The sequence below is a fragment of the Eumetopias jubatus genome, unplaced genomic scaffold (assembly GCF_037043125.1).
Source record: "Eumetopias jubatus isolate StellerSeaLion01/CBP00866 unplaced genomic scaffold, mEumJub1_p1.0 scaffold_5, whole genome shotgun sequence".
Lineage (NCBI taxonomy): Eukaryota > Metazoa > Chordata > Mammalia > Carnivora > Otariidae > Eumetopias > Eumetopias jubatus.
In genome coordinates, this window is record NW_028274811.1 from 17,362,172 (window position 1) to 17,376,623 (window position 14,452).

The 14,452-nt window shown below is 43.6% G+C and overlaps 1 protein-coding gene across 1 annotated transcript in view; it reads left to right on the forward strand.

Annotated features, from left to right (window-relative positions):
- The first annotated feature begins 1,346 nt into the window (after positions 1–1,346).
- Positions 1,347–14,452, forward strand: part of ZNF475 (zinc finger protein 475) — a 29,211-nt gene continuing 16,105 nt past the window's right edge. The window contains exon 1 of the mRNA XM_088023596.1: positions 1,347–2,381. Coding sequence (XP_087879722.1) covers positions 1,347–2,381 — 1,035 coding nt within the window. The remainder of the gene's footprint in view (positions 2,382–14,452) is intronic.

The following is a 14,452-nucleotide window of genomic DNA, read 5'->3' on the forward strand; positions in this document are numbered from 1 at the left end:
TATATTAATAACCTATTGATAATTAAAATAACTTAAATTTAAAATAATTTAAAATAATAGATTATAAATATAATATAATACAATAATACAACAATATATAATATATAAATATAAAGTATATTTATAGATAACAGATGTTATCTATATTATCTATCTTCCATATTTTAGTTACTTCATATATATATTATATATAATAATATGTAATATGTAACTATAATATATAAATAGATAATACTTATCTAATTGTATATTATCTATCTTATCTAATATTTAACTAGTATCTATACTGATAAGGAATTAAGCACAATAGCCATATAAAGAACATCAAGCAAAATCTGAGCATCTTCATCCCCGGGAAGATCTACAGATAATTTACCAAGAAGGGTATAGGCCAGGGTTGCATTCTTGGCTTGACATCCATGGCCCCAATTTATTCACACTCCATTCCCATAGTAAAGAAAAGTGGATACATGGTAGGTTATAAGAAGTTTACCCCCTCTGCGGGTTTTCCTGATAATACTCGTAATATTCACTATTGAATTCCTTCTGCAGGGGTTCTTAACCTTAGGCTAATGGGCATTCATTAAGTGTGGCCTATTACTATATCTCGAATAAAATATATATCAGGACCAAAGATATTCGATCAACTGTTTCAATAAAATTAGCTTCACTTTTGCCTTTAAAACCGTAGGCTTCAGAGAAACTGTCAAAAGGATCCATGGCACTAAAAAGCTAAGAATCCCTAAGGGAGTGGAAAAGGTCTTTGTCTATTATCTGCAGTTTCATTAATTTAATTGTCACAGGTCTTAGTTCTGTCTTCCGTGGTCTCACCACCATGCCTCTGCTGGTTTGTGCTGTGCGTGTCTCTAATATACTGTAATTGCTGATCTTTCTTTGCTCAGAACACTCTTTTCAATACAGTAATAGTGCAATTCGTAGCGGAAATTTTCTTCAAATTTATTTCAACATTTACTGGACAAATCTTATGTGCTAGTTACTATCTAGCCAAAGAGGATACTAGGTTAAAAAAAAAAAAAAATTACTGCTCTTTATCAACTTACAATCTAAGAGGGGTGTGTGTGTGTGTGTGTGTGTGTGTGTGTAATGAGTTCTTGATTTATGTTTCCCCCACAGATCTTGGAGGCATCTGAGGTTTAACGAGGACTTTCCAGCATTCCAGACCGCTGCCCTGCAATGAAGCTCTGAGTCACGGTCCTTGAGTCTAAGGAGTTGGCAACAGTGTGGAACCCCAGGACAGCCAACCTGACAAACCTTCACTCCGAGCAGAATCCCAAAATGATTCTGGCCTGAAATCAGAGCAAGCCTACAGAAAAACTTGCTCCTTAATGGAAACAGGAAAGGAGAGAAGGGTTTGCAACAAATTGCAACAGAGTTTCCACCATTCCAAAGAGCCCACCTTCCTTATCAAACAGGCCATTCTACGTGATGACTCCCGTTCTAGCCTTTTGCCGGACACAGAGCATGTTAGTCTTGCTAGAAAAATAAGGATAGGACCTCAGAAAACGAGACCCGGAACGGTGATGCTCTCAAAACAGTCCAGTAGGAGAATTATGTCAGGAAGTCAGCCCAGCCCCCCCGTGATCCCCTCCCGCAGGCCTGGATTCCGGGTGTGCTATATCTGTGGCCGAGAATTTGGGTCCCAGTCAATTGCCATTCATGAACCCCAGTGCTTGGAGAAGTGGCGGGTTGAAAACAGCAAGTTGCCCAAGCGCCTGAGGAGGCCAGAACCCTCCAAGCCACAGCCTCTCGGGGGCAGTGGGTCCTCCAATCTGCAGGCAGTGAACGAGGCAGCGCTCCAGAGTTCCCGGTCTCAGCTGCTGCCCTGCGATGCCTGTGGCCGCACGTTCTTACCAGATCGGCTACCTGTTCACCAGAGAAGCTGCAAGCCCAAGGGCGAAGGGCCCAGAGCACCAACCCCCAACAGTTCTGACGGTTGTACTGGTCCCAGGAAGGCTGCTGGGGGCATCCCAGCCCGACCAAAGACTCTCATCTGCTACATTTGTGGTAGGGAGTTTGGCACTCTGTCCCTTCCCATTCATGAGCCCAAATGCCTGGAAAAGTGGAAAATAGAAAATGACCGGCTCCCCAGGGAGCTCCGCCGACCACTCCCACAGAGGCCTCAGCCACTTCCCACTGGACAGTCCAACCAAGAGGGGCCAAGTCAAGCTCAGCAGGAGCCCTGTCCAAACTGCGGCCGGACCTTTGCCCCAGACTGCCTTCTGGTACACCAGAGAAGCTGTAAAGCTCAACCTCGTGGGCCAAAAATTCAGAATTTGACCTTAGGGAGTAAAGGTGACCTAAAAGAGTCCCCTAATTCCAAGCAGCAAAGGAACATGGCAGCACCCATGGTGACTGATAAGGTAATTCATGCCACGTGAGATGCATTGTGTCGACCCATGGGTACTTTCCAACCCCCCCCACCTTCCCAGGGGGAATGAGAGAAAACTATCCCCAGAATCAGCTGCCTCAACCCCTAGGTTGGTTTCTTTCAATGCCTTATGTATGCCTCAGTGCATCCTGCCCAAGCTGACCGCTGTCGGACCCTGTATCTCGGTCGGCCAACTCGATATAAGAACATCCCTGCCTGGTGGGTCTATAGTCCTTTTACACTCTGCCGCCTAAAAGAAAGAGAGATGGACGTCCTTCCCTGATTCCTCATCCCAGGAATCCTTGGGAGAGACTGTTCTTTGGAAAATGAGTCATTAATGCTGTGTCTACATTGCAGAGATATAATTCCCATTCCAACAGCCAATATTTATTACCGGTTTATTTTAGTCATCTACCTTAGGAATTCATTTTTGGCAACACCGGGTTATGCTGAGTTTATCTTACTAAAATAGAATCTGTGTCAAAAACCCCAAATGACTTTAGCAACAATTAGGCGCTGAAGCACTCACAGAAATAGACGCACTCCTCAAAGACAGCATGTTTTCTTTTAACACTTCTGTGATTCTGATACGTGGGCGATTAACCCCAGGGCGCACTCCCAAAGCGACGGGGTGTGGGTCCGTGGTTCCGGGAAGTGCTCAGTTCCCACTGTTGCTCAGTGGCCTGTGTTTGGGCTGGACAGCAGGCTCTGCTCCCCGCTTGGGCACTTGGGAATAAGCATGACGCCGTGGGTCTCCGACCTGTATGGTGAAGTATCGTTTACCTGAAGGTTCACCATCAGCCACAACTGGGGAAGAACGCTTATTGAGGGTGGCTCCCCACAAGACGTGGTCCGTGTGCTTTGTCCTGCCATTAAGCCCGGGTTAATCTTTTCTCTATGGTTTGCTACCCAAAGCCCACCACCTGTAGGGAATAGTTCTTTTTTTTTTTTTTTTTAAATAGGCTCCACACGCAATGTGGGGCTCCAACTCATGAGCCCAAGATCAAGAGTCACATTCTTTACTGACTGAGACAGCCAGGCACCCCTGTCTTCTAATGGACTGCTTGGGGGAAACTGAGGTTACCCAAGCTATTCTAAAAGATTAAACCAGAAGGACTGGGGGTTGGGGGGGGCGGGAAGCAGCCTTTATTTTTACTGCAACTTTTCTTCCTTACTTTTTTATTGCATTACATTGGCAACCTTCTAGTACTTTTTCCTCACTTTCATGTTTAAAATGAAATGATTAGAAACTTACTGGTTTAGTAGATTCCAAGACCATGATCATAAAGCCCAAGAGTCAGACTAAGAGAGGCTGGGCAAGTTTTCCGATGAACATTGAAGAAAGAATGGCTAGTTTCTGTGCCGAAATCAAAACCCACACTCTTAAGTGTGGCATGAGCGAAAGGCTGGTCTCCTACACATGATCTGTTTTTCCCATCTCCTGCCTGTTGCTTTTCTTCCAAAATGTGTGGGGTCTGGATTCAGAGATCACAAGAATCCGTGTCTCGGGGTCACAAATCAGCGAGTCCGTTAGCTCTCTGACTCGCAGCCCTGTTTTCCTGAGTGTATGCATTTGCTTCACATGTTCTCAGTACAGATCTCGAGACAGGGAAGAGTGTGGTCAGGGTTCCTGTGCTTGTTGTTGTAACACATACTTTGTGCCAACAGGCTGAGCACAGCGTGTTCTTACTCAGTCACGACTGCTCAGAGGCTGGCCTGGGCCCACGGCTTCATAGGAAGACACCTCCTGACTCAGCCAGTCGTCTGGAGGGGAGATGTCAGAAGAAGAGGTCACAGCAATGGCCCTCGGTGACTGGGGAGTTTAGATCAAAGTGGGGGCTGTCCGTCAGAACAAGGGCATCTAGAGGACGTGGCTCTGTAACAGCGCCACAAACCCTGCTCCCGGACCCAAGGAGACGCGTGTCCACGGGTAGTCGGCGCTCACAGCTGTTAGACGTGTGCTGGCCCGGTTTGGGGACCACACAGGCTTTCGTGAAGGGCATAGGAAGGTCATCCAACATAGGGTCCCTTTCGCTGCCAGACTTAAAGCAAGCTTGCATGACTTAAAATGGAGAAAACTGGTAGACTTCAGGGAGACAGAGGTTCTCTTGAAGCAATGGACTTGACTTCCCTAGAAGAGACATTTGCCATTCCACGGTGCCTTTCAGCCGGCAATGTCTCCCGGGCGGTGTGGTTTTCTCTGTCAGTTACAATTTGATCCATTGCTGTTTTTCTTTCTTTGTGTCAATTGAAATTTAGATAGCACCATTTCTTTGTATCGTTCAAAATTGAGATATTATGGGAAACCATCCATTTCCCATGAAAATCACTGCCTTGTGCACGATTAGACTTCAATATTTATCTGCCAGTGACAGCCGACTTTTGGTTATGACACACACGCGTTCTTGTCACACTTCAGATGTGCGCTGCTTCTCTTGTCAGTCAGAATCTAGAATCCTGGGTCTGACTTCAGATCAGCATCAGAGCTCGCCTGATGCTCTCGGAGGGCTCAATCTTGTAGCGAATTCAGGTGAGGAAGAATATTTTCGGCACCGTGATCATGGTGCTTGGAAAACAATTCGCTCTAGTTGGGCAACAATGACTGTTTCGCTGGCAGAGGGAAATACGCCTCTGCTCAGAATGTTCCTCCAACATAGACTGGCTCAGTTCTCTTATGACACAGGGGTGCTGTTACCCTTCAATCAAATCTAAACACAAATAAATACCGCCTGAGATGAGTTCTTCTCCAAGACTTCCGCGGGCATTTTGCTTTAGCTCTTGCTTGGCCCACTGACCACCATATGCGCTTGAATTGTGCCGTTGCTTCTCTTCCAGAATACAGGGCTGAATTTACCCTTTCTGATCTCACAGGCAAGCTCTGAAGGATGCTAAGCAGTATGGAGCAGAGGAATAAAACCCTGAGTGAGGATCCTTATTTCAAAGGTGTGACGGCCCTGGGGCCGCCGCATCTGCATTAGATGGTTTTGTGAGCTGAGTCACACTTTGTCTCTTTCCTCCAAAAAAAAATGGAAAGCCTGCATAAACAATCTCCACCGTAGCAAGATTTTAAAAGTGGTGATAAGCCCAGATGAAATGTTGATGCATAGTATGGAAACCCATAGATTATCCCTTTAAATGTTAATATTGCATTTATTTAATCTATTACATTTTAGTCTATTTAGTAAGCCTACTGTCTATTTTACTAAGCAATTTCCTAAGTGATGCTGAGGGGTACAGTAATAGAGGTCATTATTGCTCCTTATTTTAATACGAGTGGATAAATTTTAGTGCTTGCATCTTAATTTGGGAAAAAATGTTGCCCTTTTCTAGAACCCGATCATCTTTCATTCTTTGATTTCAGGCCCTTTCTGGCTAATTGGAACACAGATCAGCAGTTAATGAAATGTAACTACAAACCAAAATGAAACCTTGGTCTCATTATCTTTTATTGGTTAGATAATGCTTGGGGTTATTTTCTTAGAATTTTGCTTGTAACACGTGAAACATTGTTCCTAAAAATCCCCTACTATATTACAAAATAGGTGTTCTTTAGGGAAATCATCCTTTTTCTGTAAATGATTCTCTCTGAATTGAGTTTTAAGCTACCTTTGGCATCCTAGATGTTTAGGTTTGAACTAAAATCCCATCGGACACATCGTTAGCATCTGGTGCTGCCATCTGGCGTTTTCTTTTAAAGTCAGGTCTCTATGCTGTCAAAAATACTGTTCTTCTTGTGTTACCTCCAAATATATTTGAGAAGGTGCCCTTATAATACAGACTGCAGTTATTTAGAGATTCAGTTATATACTTGGTTTAGCATTATGAATGCTGTTCCATGGCTAAGTATTCTCATTCTCTAAAGGCAAAACTCTCAGTGGGCATGTCACAATCAGAAAGACTCAGAAGGGGCAGGATGCATGTTGTCACCTTGTCAAATGTGTGTGCACGTTTGCATCTACTGGGTTAGAAGCATTTGGAATTTATATGAAAGCATGGAAGAAAGAAAACTGACTTTTTATTAAGTACCTTTATGATCAGCCCTATATATGCATGATCTCCTTTGAGTATTACCATAACACAGATATGATTTTCCCATTTTCCATCTGGGGAGACTGAGGTGAAGCATCCTGCCCAAAGTCACACAGTGGGTTTGGTAGTGGGTGTCAGAGCCAGATCTAATTCCAAAGACCTTATCTTTTCAAATCTAAGAGACATGGCATGCGTGTGATACAAAAAGGGTGGAAGTGTTAAGTACGACAGAGGACAGAAGTGTGTTTATTCAGCAAATATTTATTGTTGGGCAGTGGACTGAGTCCTAAATATAGAGTCATAAAAAAGGCACAGTTCTTGATCTCATGGAGTTTTTATTCTTATGGAGGAAATAAATACAGAATTCCAAATTGTGGCCTGCCAGACTTGAATACTACTGCCTTAGATGTCAATTATTTAAATGCTATGAACAAAATCTATTCGTCTTTTTTTACAATTTTCTAATAAATGCAGGACTAAATAAAAAAAAAGGATTCCAAATTGTGATATGACAGTGTCTAATGATGGGAGGTTGGCATTCCAATAATCTTGGTTAGAGAAGTCCTCTGGGAGGAAGTGATATTTCAGCTGCTACATGACAAGTAAGAAAGAATTAGCCAAGAGTAAAGATGTGGGAGGGAAGGGAATAGTAAGAGGAAGAGACATTCTGGCCAAAGGTCAAGTGGCCAGAGCCTGATGAAGGACATGACAGGCACAGAAGATGAGGCTGTAGAAACAGTATGGTCCCCGAAGCTGCCCAGTGAACATAGGTCATCAGCTGCGTGGCTCTTGCAGGGATCCAGCTGAGAGCAGATGAAAGCTTGGCCAAGGTCATTGATAACGAAGATGGAGATAAGGTATAATAGACAGAATCCGGTGGCAGTTGGGATGTTGGAGGTGTTGAGAAAGGGCCGAGCATGGCTCCCAGACTTCTGGCTTGAGTAAGTGCTCTGGTGCCATTTTCTAAGATGAGAAGACTGGAGCCCCGGGGAGGACCTTGGAGGTTAAGACCAATAGTTCCTTTCTGGACACAGCAAATTCAACGTGCTTGTGAGAAATCTAAGTGGGTAAGTCAGGCTGAATATAGAAGTCTGGATCTCCAAAGAGATGACTGGACTGGGACATATATTTGTGCATTATTAATATATATTTCAAGTCACCGGAATGAGTAGTGGGTTGGAAAAGGCGATGCCAGGCTGAGCCCTGAGGCATTAAGTGATTTAGCGGTTAGAGGAGAAGGAGCTAGAGAATGACAGCCTGGAGACACTGCAGAAAATGTCACGAACAAGGGTGTGGAAAGCAGTGAGGGATGCCGAGAGGTGGAGTCAGAGGAGGGCCAAAAGAACACCTCTTGGATTTGGCAGTGTGGGTTGAGTCTCATAACCTTGGAAAGGACGCATTCCCTGTAGTGATGGGGGTTCCAGAGTGTGTGAATGATGAAGATTGTGTCCTTGGGGTATTTTTGCTGTGAGCATCTTTGCCACAGACACCTTTGCCCCAAGCATTTCGCTGCAAACATTTTCACCACGTAACTAATTGGCTGTAGGGCAATTTGGCTGTAAAAGACAAAATAACCGGTTGACAGTTTTGTTTTATTTCTTTATTGACAAATTCCAATTTTTACATTATATAAATCTTACCTAGCCCTAATAAAGCTCTGTGCAGTGACGAACAGACATGGTGATCTTAATGTTAGTGAATAACAACACCATATGTAGACTTGATAGAAAATAGTGATAAAACTTACTTGAAGTGTGAAAAAAAGAGAGTGTGAAGCCAGATTGCATACTATCCTCTACCATACTAAAAAATGATAATGCATCAGTGACAGTGGTGCATTACAACATTAGCATTTCTTCCACATTTCCCGTAGAACTTTGGAACGTCTATCGACAGACATGTGCCAATATGCCAAGAACAAACAGCGTAGAAGGCTTTCACAATGCAATGCAAAGCTCAGTTTCAAATATGCACCCTCGGATTTGGAAAACTGATACCTCTCTTAATGAAGGAAGAAATTATTAATTTTATTACTTTTTAGGTTTCATCATGTCCTTTCTCCTGTCCCTCTTTTTTCATCATTTTATCCTTTACGGCAAAATTGCCCTACCGCCCATTAGGTATGCAGCAAGAATGCTTGCAGAAGATGCTTATGGTGAAACTGCCTAGAACCAATAACAGTGGGATGTGTTTTGAAATGTTTGGCTTTGAAGACCAGGACAGAAATAATGGGTGGGCTAGAAATAGAGATGGCGGGGTAAGAGAGGTTTCTATAGGAGATGGGAAACTCTAGACCATATGAGAATGTTTAGGATCATGATTCAGTGGAGAGAGGGGGTTGAAGATGCAGGGGAGGTCATAGGGACAAGTGTGAAAGCTGGGGGAGAAACACACAGCAGCGGGTGGAATCCTAGCACACCGGGAGGGCGGGTTTGACAGGAGGTGTTCTTGCTCATGTCCAAAGGAGGTTGAATACAGAGAAGGCCAGTTTGTAGGCTGCTGGAGGGAAGATGAGGTAACTTGGATCTGTTCACCTATATCTCATGTTTTCTCAATTAAATACCGGTCGAGCTTATCAAGCCTATCAGATGAGAAAGAAAGGCGGAGGGAGTAAAAGGTTGATTTATAAGAGTCTACTTAGTCATCTGTCTCTTCATGCCTTCGGTTAGACTGAGTTCCTGAAATCAAGAGTAAGGCTAGGTTCCCGGAACCATTTGCCTCTACGATTCCCAAACACAAGAATGGCTTGGAAGTCTTTGGAGATGGTGGATGAAACATTCAGTGGGATCCTTCTGGGAGTTCTTAGCCTTACAGTGGCCCTAATTCACCTCCTCAGCTGTGTTGATGTCATGAAAACCAGCATCGACCTCACAAACTGCCCCCTGATGATGCTGACAGCTGGACCACTAATGTCCAACTCCATGTGCCATTTCTTCATCTTTCCTTGGTGCCAACCATGCCTCCATATCAGGGAAGCATTCTTGGATCCCATGACTCTCAGGTGTACCAGGCACAACTGTAAAGGTAACCAGACCAGTTCTTTTCCGCACTCTTGATTCTAGAAGCCAGCCCAAAGGAATCTGTGCATGTATATCGTGTGTGAGCTCTGTGTGCAGTGAGGGTAGGGGGGAGTTACAAATTTTAGAACAACAGCATCATCAGTGAAATTGATGTATCATTTCCTAATATGAAAATGTGAAGAGTAATGCTCATCTGTACAAATGACAGTCTAACATAATTTTTTTTAAAAAAATCAGTATCAAATTACAATTGTATATATGGGAGGAGAGACCATAACAGAGTTACCTCTTCCAGAGCCCAAAGACCAAAGCAATATTAGATATTTGTTACATTAGTGTTCCAATATGTACAAATATACTGTCACCTCTGTGAGAGGAGAGTGTCATATATAATAAATTCTAATATTATTCAGGCCTAAAATGAACAAACTACAACATGCTACAGTCTCAAACAATTAGTCCAGCTTAAGTAATTTCGTATGTCTTTATGTGCTTGCTGCTCCCTGTCACTTCCTTCTCCCTACTTCCAGCCCAAGCAGACGTCCATATTTTCTGGTTGTGAATCCTCAGTAAATCATTGCATAATGACTGAATGGATATACATAGTTCTTAGAAATCCAAATTCCAGGGTCAACAACTAAGATCTCTCCCAAGATTCTTAGAACTTCACCAAAGGCAATGCAAGCTTGAAGAAGTTCTTACTGAAACAGAGGTGATTCTCCTGTGAACAGAATCTCACTGCTAAACGTCAGACAGAAGTTCAGCCTCTGAATAGGTGGAGCTTCAAGAGGGTCTGACTTAGGACTCTGTGTCTCACTTTCCCTTTATATTACATAATTCACCTCCTTCTTACATCTACTTCCCTTTCAAGTTTTTACCTCTGTGAAGTTGTCTTACACATGAAGAAATGTCCTAGAGATTGAACGAGGGCCTAATATGCCCAGGAACTCAAGAAGTTTCCAATATTTCAATATATAAATATTCTAATATTCTTCTTTGACCTTCCCTCTGAGCTGGGGGGCCTGTTAGCTATAAGTTGGAGACAAATCAAGCATTGGAAATAACCCAGCTTTCAAGTTCCAGGTTGGATAGTATCTACGCTTTGCTTTTTTTCTCTCTAACTATAAAAGCTGGAAAAACTGAGTGGTTTTCTCAGTTTTTGAGTCTTTCCTCTCTTACCCGCACTGCTCCCTTGATTGTTCATTTTACCTGTGACCTGAAAGTCATTTCAGAGCCACAAGTTCAGGCCTTATGCCAAACAGAGGAGCACCAGAACCAAACACAAGGGACATCCTCCAGCCATTTTCTTCAAGGAAAGTCAGTCTTGATAATAATTTGGCAAGAGACTTAATTGATCATACACCTCACCTTCCAACCAATATCTTTACAAAACATCAGGGACAAGAGCAGTTTTATCTCAAATGTGAGAGAAGAAGAAGAAGAAGAAGAAGAAGAAGAAGAAGAAGAAGAAGAAGAAGAAGAAGAAGAAGAAGAAGGAGAAGAAGAAGGAGAAGAAGAAGGAGAAGAAGGAGAAGAAGAAGAAGGAGAAGAAGAAGAAGAAGAAGAAGAAGAAGAAGAAGAAGAAGAAGAAGAAGAAGAAAGACAAACAAAACAAAACAAAACAAAACAACAAACTTCAGCCAAGAAACTGTATTCCTTTCAGAAGCAGAGACCAATTTGGCACTTGTTCTTTGACTTACATTATTCAGCCTTGTATCTCAGGATGAGCAATTCTAAAATGCCAAGCATATATTCCAAATACTTGTAGCTCATTTTAAAAAATCAGGTATGTGCAGATACTTGAATATTAACAGCCTTTCCAAATGACTGGCGAAGTCTTCCTTATCGTTCAAAGGAGCAAAACAAAACCCCACATCATAAGTAACAGACTCTAATAGTTGGCCAATACACAGGCTGGGTCGGAAAATTCCTTAACGTGGCAACCAGTGATTTCCAAAAACAATTCAATTTCAAACAACGATCCTTCCAGATGTGACATTTGGGTAGAATTGTTTGAAAACACCAGAAGGAAATGTGAAATACCAGTGGTTTCTAGACAATCAAACTACAATTGTTGAGGTTTGAGATGGAGCTATGCTGTTACTCCTATATATTAAAATGTTATTTATACTTTGCATGGTATGGCGTGCCTGAGGGGATGGAAACTTAATTATACACATTCAGTCTCAGTCAGGTTTGTTGAAATTATGCTTTAAATGGCCACAGGCAAAATTATGACTTGGGAAATGAGTCTCTGGTGACCCGGTCTCATATTCTGGTCTTGTTCTCCTTTTTAGCACCTTGTGTACCCTCCCTGTCCCTGCCCACCCCCATCTCTCGATATTGTTGGAAGGGGCTTGGGAGAATCCAGTAAAATCCTTCACAGGAAAATCTTCCGTAGGGCTTTTTGCATTTTGAAAGAGGATCTGGAAAGAGGGCAGTGTTCAACCCAAAGGAATAAAAATTCGAGGTAGTCAAGAGAACAGACGTAGGAATTGTGCTGGTTTCTCTCAAATCTTACCCAGTGGCTGATGCTGCGGACAAGACTGAGTGTGACACTCTGCTAACCTTTGGTGACCTTACCTCCACCATGTTCCTAGAAGCAGCCGGCATCAGACAGACCTGGAATCTAAGAGTAGATGAACAATGAAGTCACAGATCTTTGAGCCAATTACTAAATTTCCCCAGCTTCTGTCCTCCCACTGTGAGAGGCTGAAATGAAAGATCTCCCACACAGAACCGGGGATGGTGTCTGACAAATCATCCCTCATCGGCTCCTTCCTGCTACTGTCTGAGTGAAAACAAACTTCACTACCTATTAACTACCCTGTGCCTCCGTTTCCTGATTTGTAAAATGGGGGCACGGAGTCCTGCCCAGAAGAATATCATGAGAATTATTGTGATTAAAGCATGTTAAGCGCTTAGTACAAGGCCTGGCACTTAGAAGGTGCTGGGGAATTACTAGCTGCTACTTGGTCAGGTATTTTCAATACTGGAACATTCACAAGGATTTCTACAAGAGATTTTATTCTTTTCTCCACAAGTATGGAGGAGAAAAACTTTCCCTCTTGTTTCTCCATCCAAACTTTCTGCCTTCTCTGATATGCCTTGTGCACTTACCACAGACATTTCAATTATTTGGCCCTAATGGAAGGAGTCAGGAGTGTGGAAAATCTAAAATAGCAGTGAAGGCCCAAGTCCTCTATGTTTAATTTTGTCATGCAGAAAGGGAGCACCATCAATGGCATGACACCCATCCAAAAGCCGCGGAGACCCTCAGCCTCTGGCAGGATGGGCCCTATTTCTGACAGCCAGCGATCAGGAGTGGGGGAAGCAAAACATCGTCCAGCAAGCCAACGACTTGTGGGTAATGCACAGTCACTGTGCGCACAGTTACAATGCGGTCTTGGAAACCATCCTCAGCCTTTAAAGTAAGAACTTCTTTAGACCTCAGGATGGGCGTCAAGACTCCTGTCGAGCTCTGTGGGAATTGCCTCGGTGCTAGATTCAAAGAAAGCAGGGAATTCTCATTGTGACCATCTGTTAATTTTCACTGTACACGCTCTCTCTCTCTTTTTTTTTTTTTTAACACCTTCCCTGCTACCTGGCGGCGAGTCTTGAATTCCAAAGTCTGAGATTCAGTCGTTTGAGTTCCAGCTAAAACGCAAAGATTTCCTAGATGGATAACAAACCCTCTTTAGCTATTGGCACACGAATGCCAATTAACCACAAGTTCGGCTTATTTCTTAGACAAATACCTTTTATCGGGGAGAGGAGTGGGGAATTAGCTACTCAGGGCCCCCGGCTCAAGTGCTTTCAGGGTTTGGGCAGGCTGCCTGTAGGGCTAGAGGGAGAGGTAGAGGCTGTGGTATTTTGGAGAATAAGTCCTCCCTAAAGGTATCACATTTAAAACTTTTAAGAACATCGTGCTAGTCAAGTACAACATGCCTGTCTTTTGGCTGAAATGGTCGTTGGTCCATCGGGTTACCACCCGAGATCCAGAGTATGAAGCAGAGGGAGGGAGTTCTGGGCGGTAGCCTGGTGAGATGCTGCGAAGGGGACAGCCTGAGTCATGAGGGACCTGTGAAGGGACGCACATAGTTGTGTGACAGTTGTGTGCAGGGAATGCTGGCCTGCACCCTCCATGCCTGAGTGTAGCATAACTCACCCCAGCCGCCAGCTGCCATTTGGATCACCTGTGAGAGTCCCCAGAACAAAGAGGCAGTTCTTGTGAGTCAAACATCCAGGAGACAAACCTTCTAAGAATTTTACAGGGCCACAAAAAGTACAGGATCCTAGAGAGATTCCATAATCTGGAGAGTACTTTTTAGAACTTAGAGTCTGAGTTTAAACATATTAGCGGGTGGAGAGGTGAAAAAATGCTTTCTCCCCTCAGTGGGCCCCTTGATCACCCAGACTCTGCTTCTTGACTAACTTCACATGGAGTGGGTTCTGGGCATGCCACAGAGGGATCTGTCCGCCTGACCTACTGTCCCAGAGAAAGGGCTTAGGGGAAAGTGAAAAAATATTTCCCAAGTAAAGTTAGGGAGTGAAGTACGGTTATCCCAATTGTTGGGACCAGTTCCTGGTTCTGTAGCTAGCATGGTGCCTGGCACATGGCCTGTAACCAGAAGATTCTTCCTGAGCAACGATATCTGGGCTGCACTGGATCACCTTCTGATAGACAGCCCATTCGTCCAGATGCATTTCCACTTAGGGTAGGTCTCAGCCTTCCAAAAGCCTGAGCTATGCTTTTAGTAGGTGTCCCTAGGTCCTTTCTGCTCACAGTGTACCTTCAGTATCAATATTTAGAACCTCATTGCTTTCCTGGCTTTTGTGAAGTTGAAAAAAGCTGATGGAACCCAGATATTTACAGACTGGCCATACTGGGCTTATCACCCGTCGCACTCCCAGAAACAAAGTACATGTCAACATATAGAAGAATGATCCGGGGCCAAGTCTTGAGACGGGAAGGATTGTCATGTGTATCCCTCCCATGGCCATCACTTTTCAA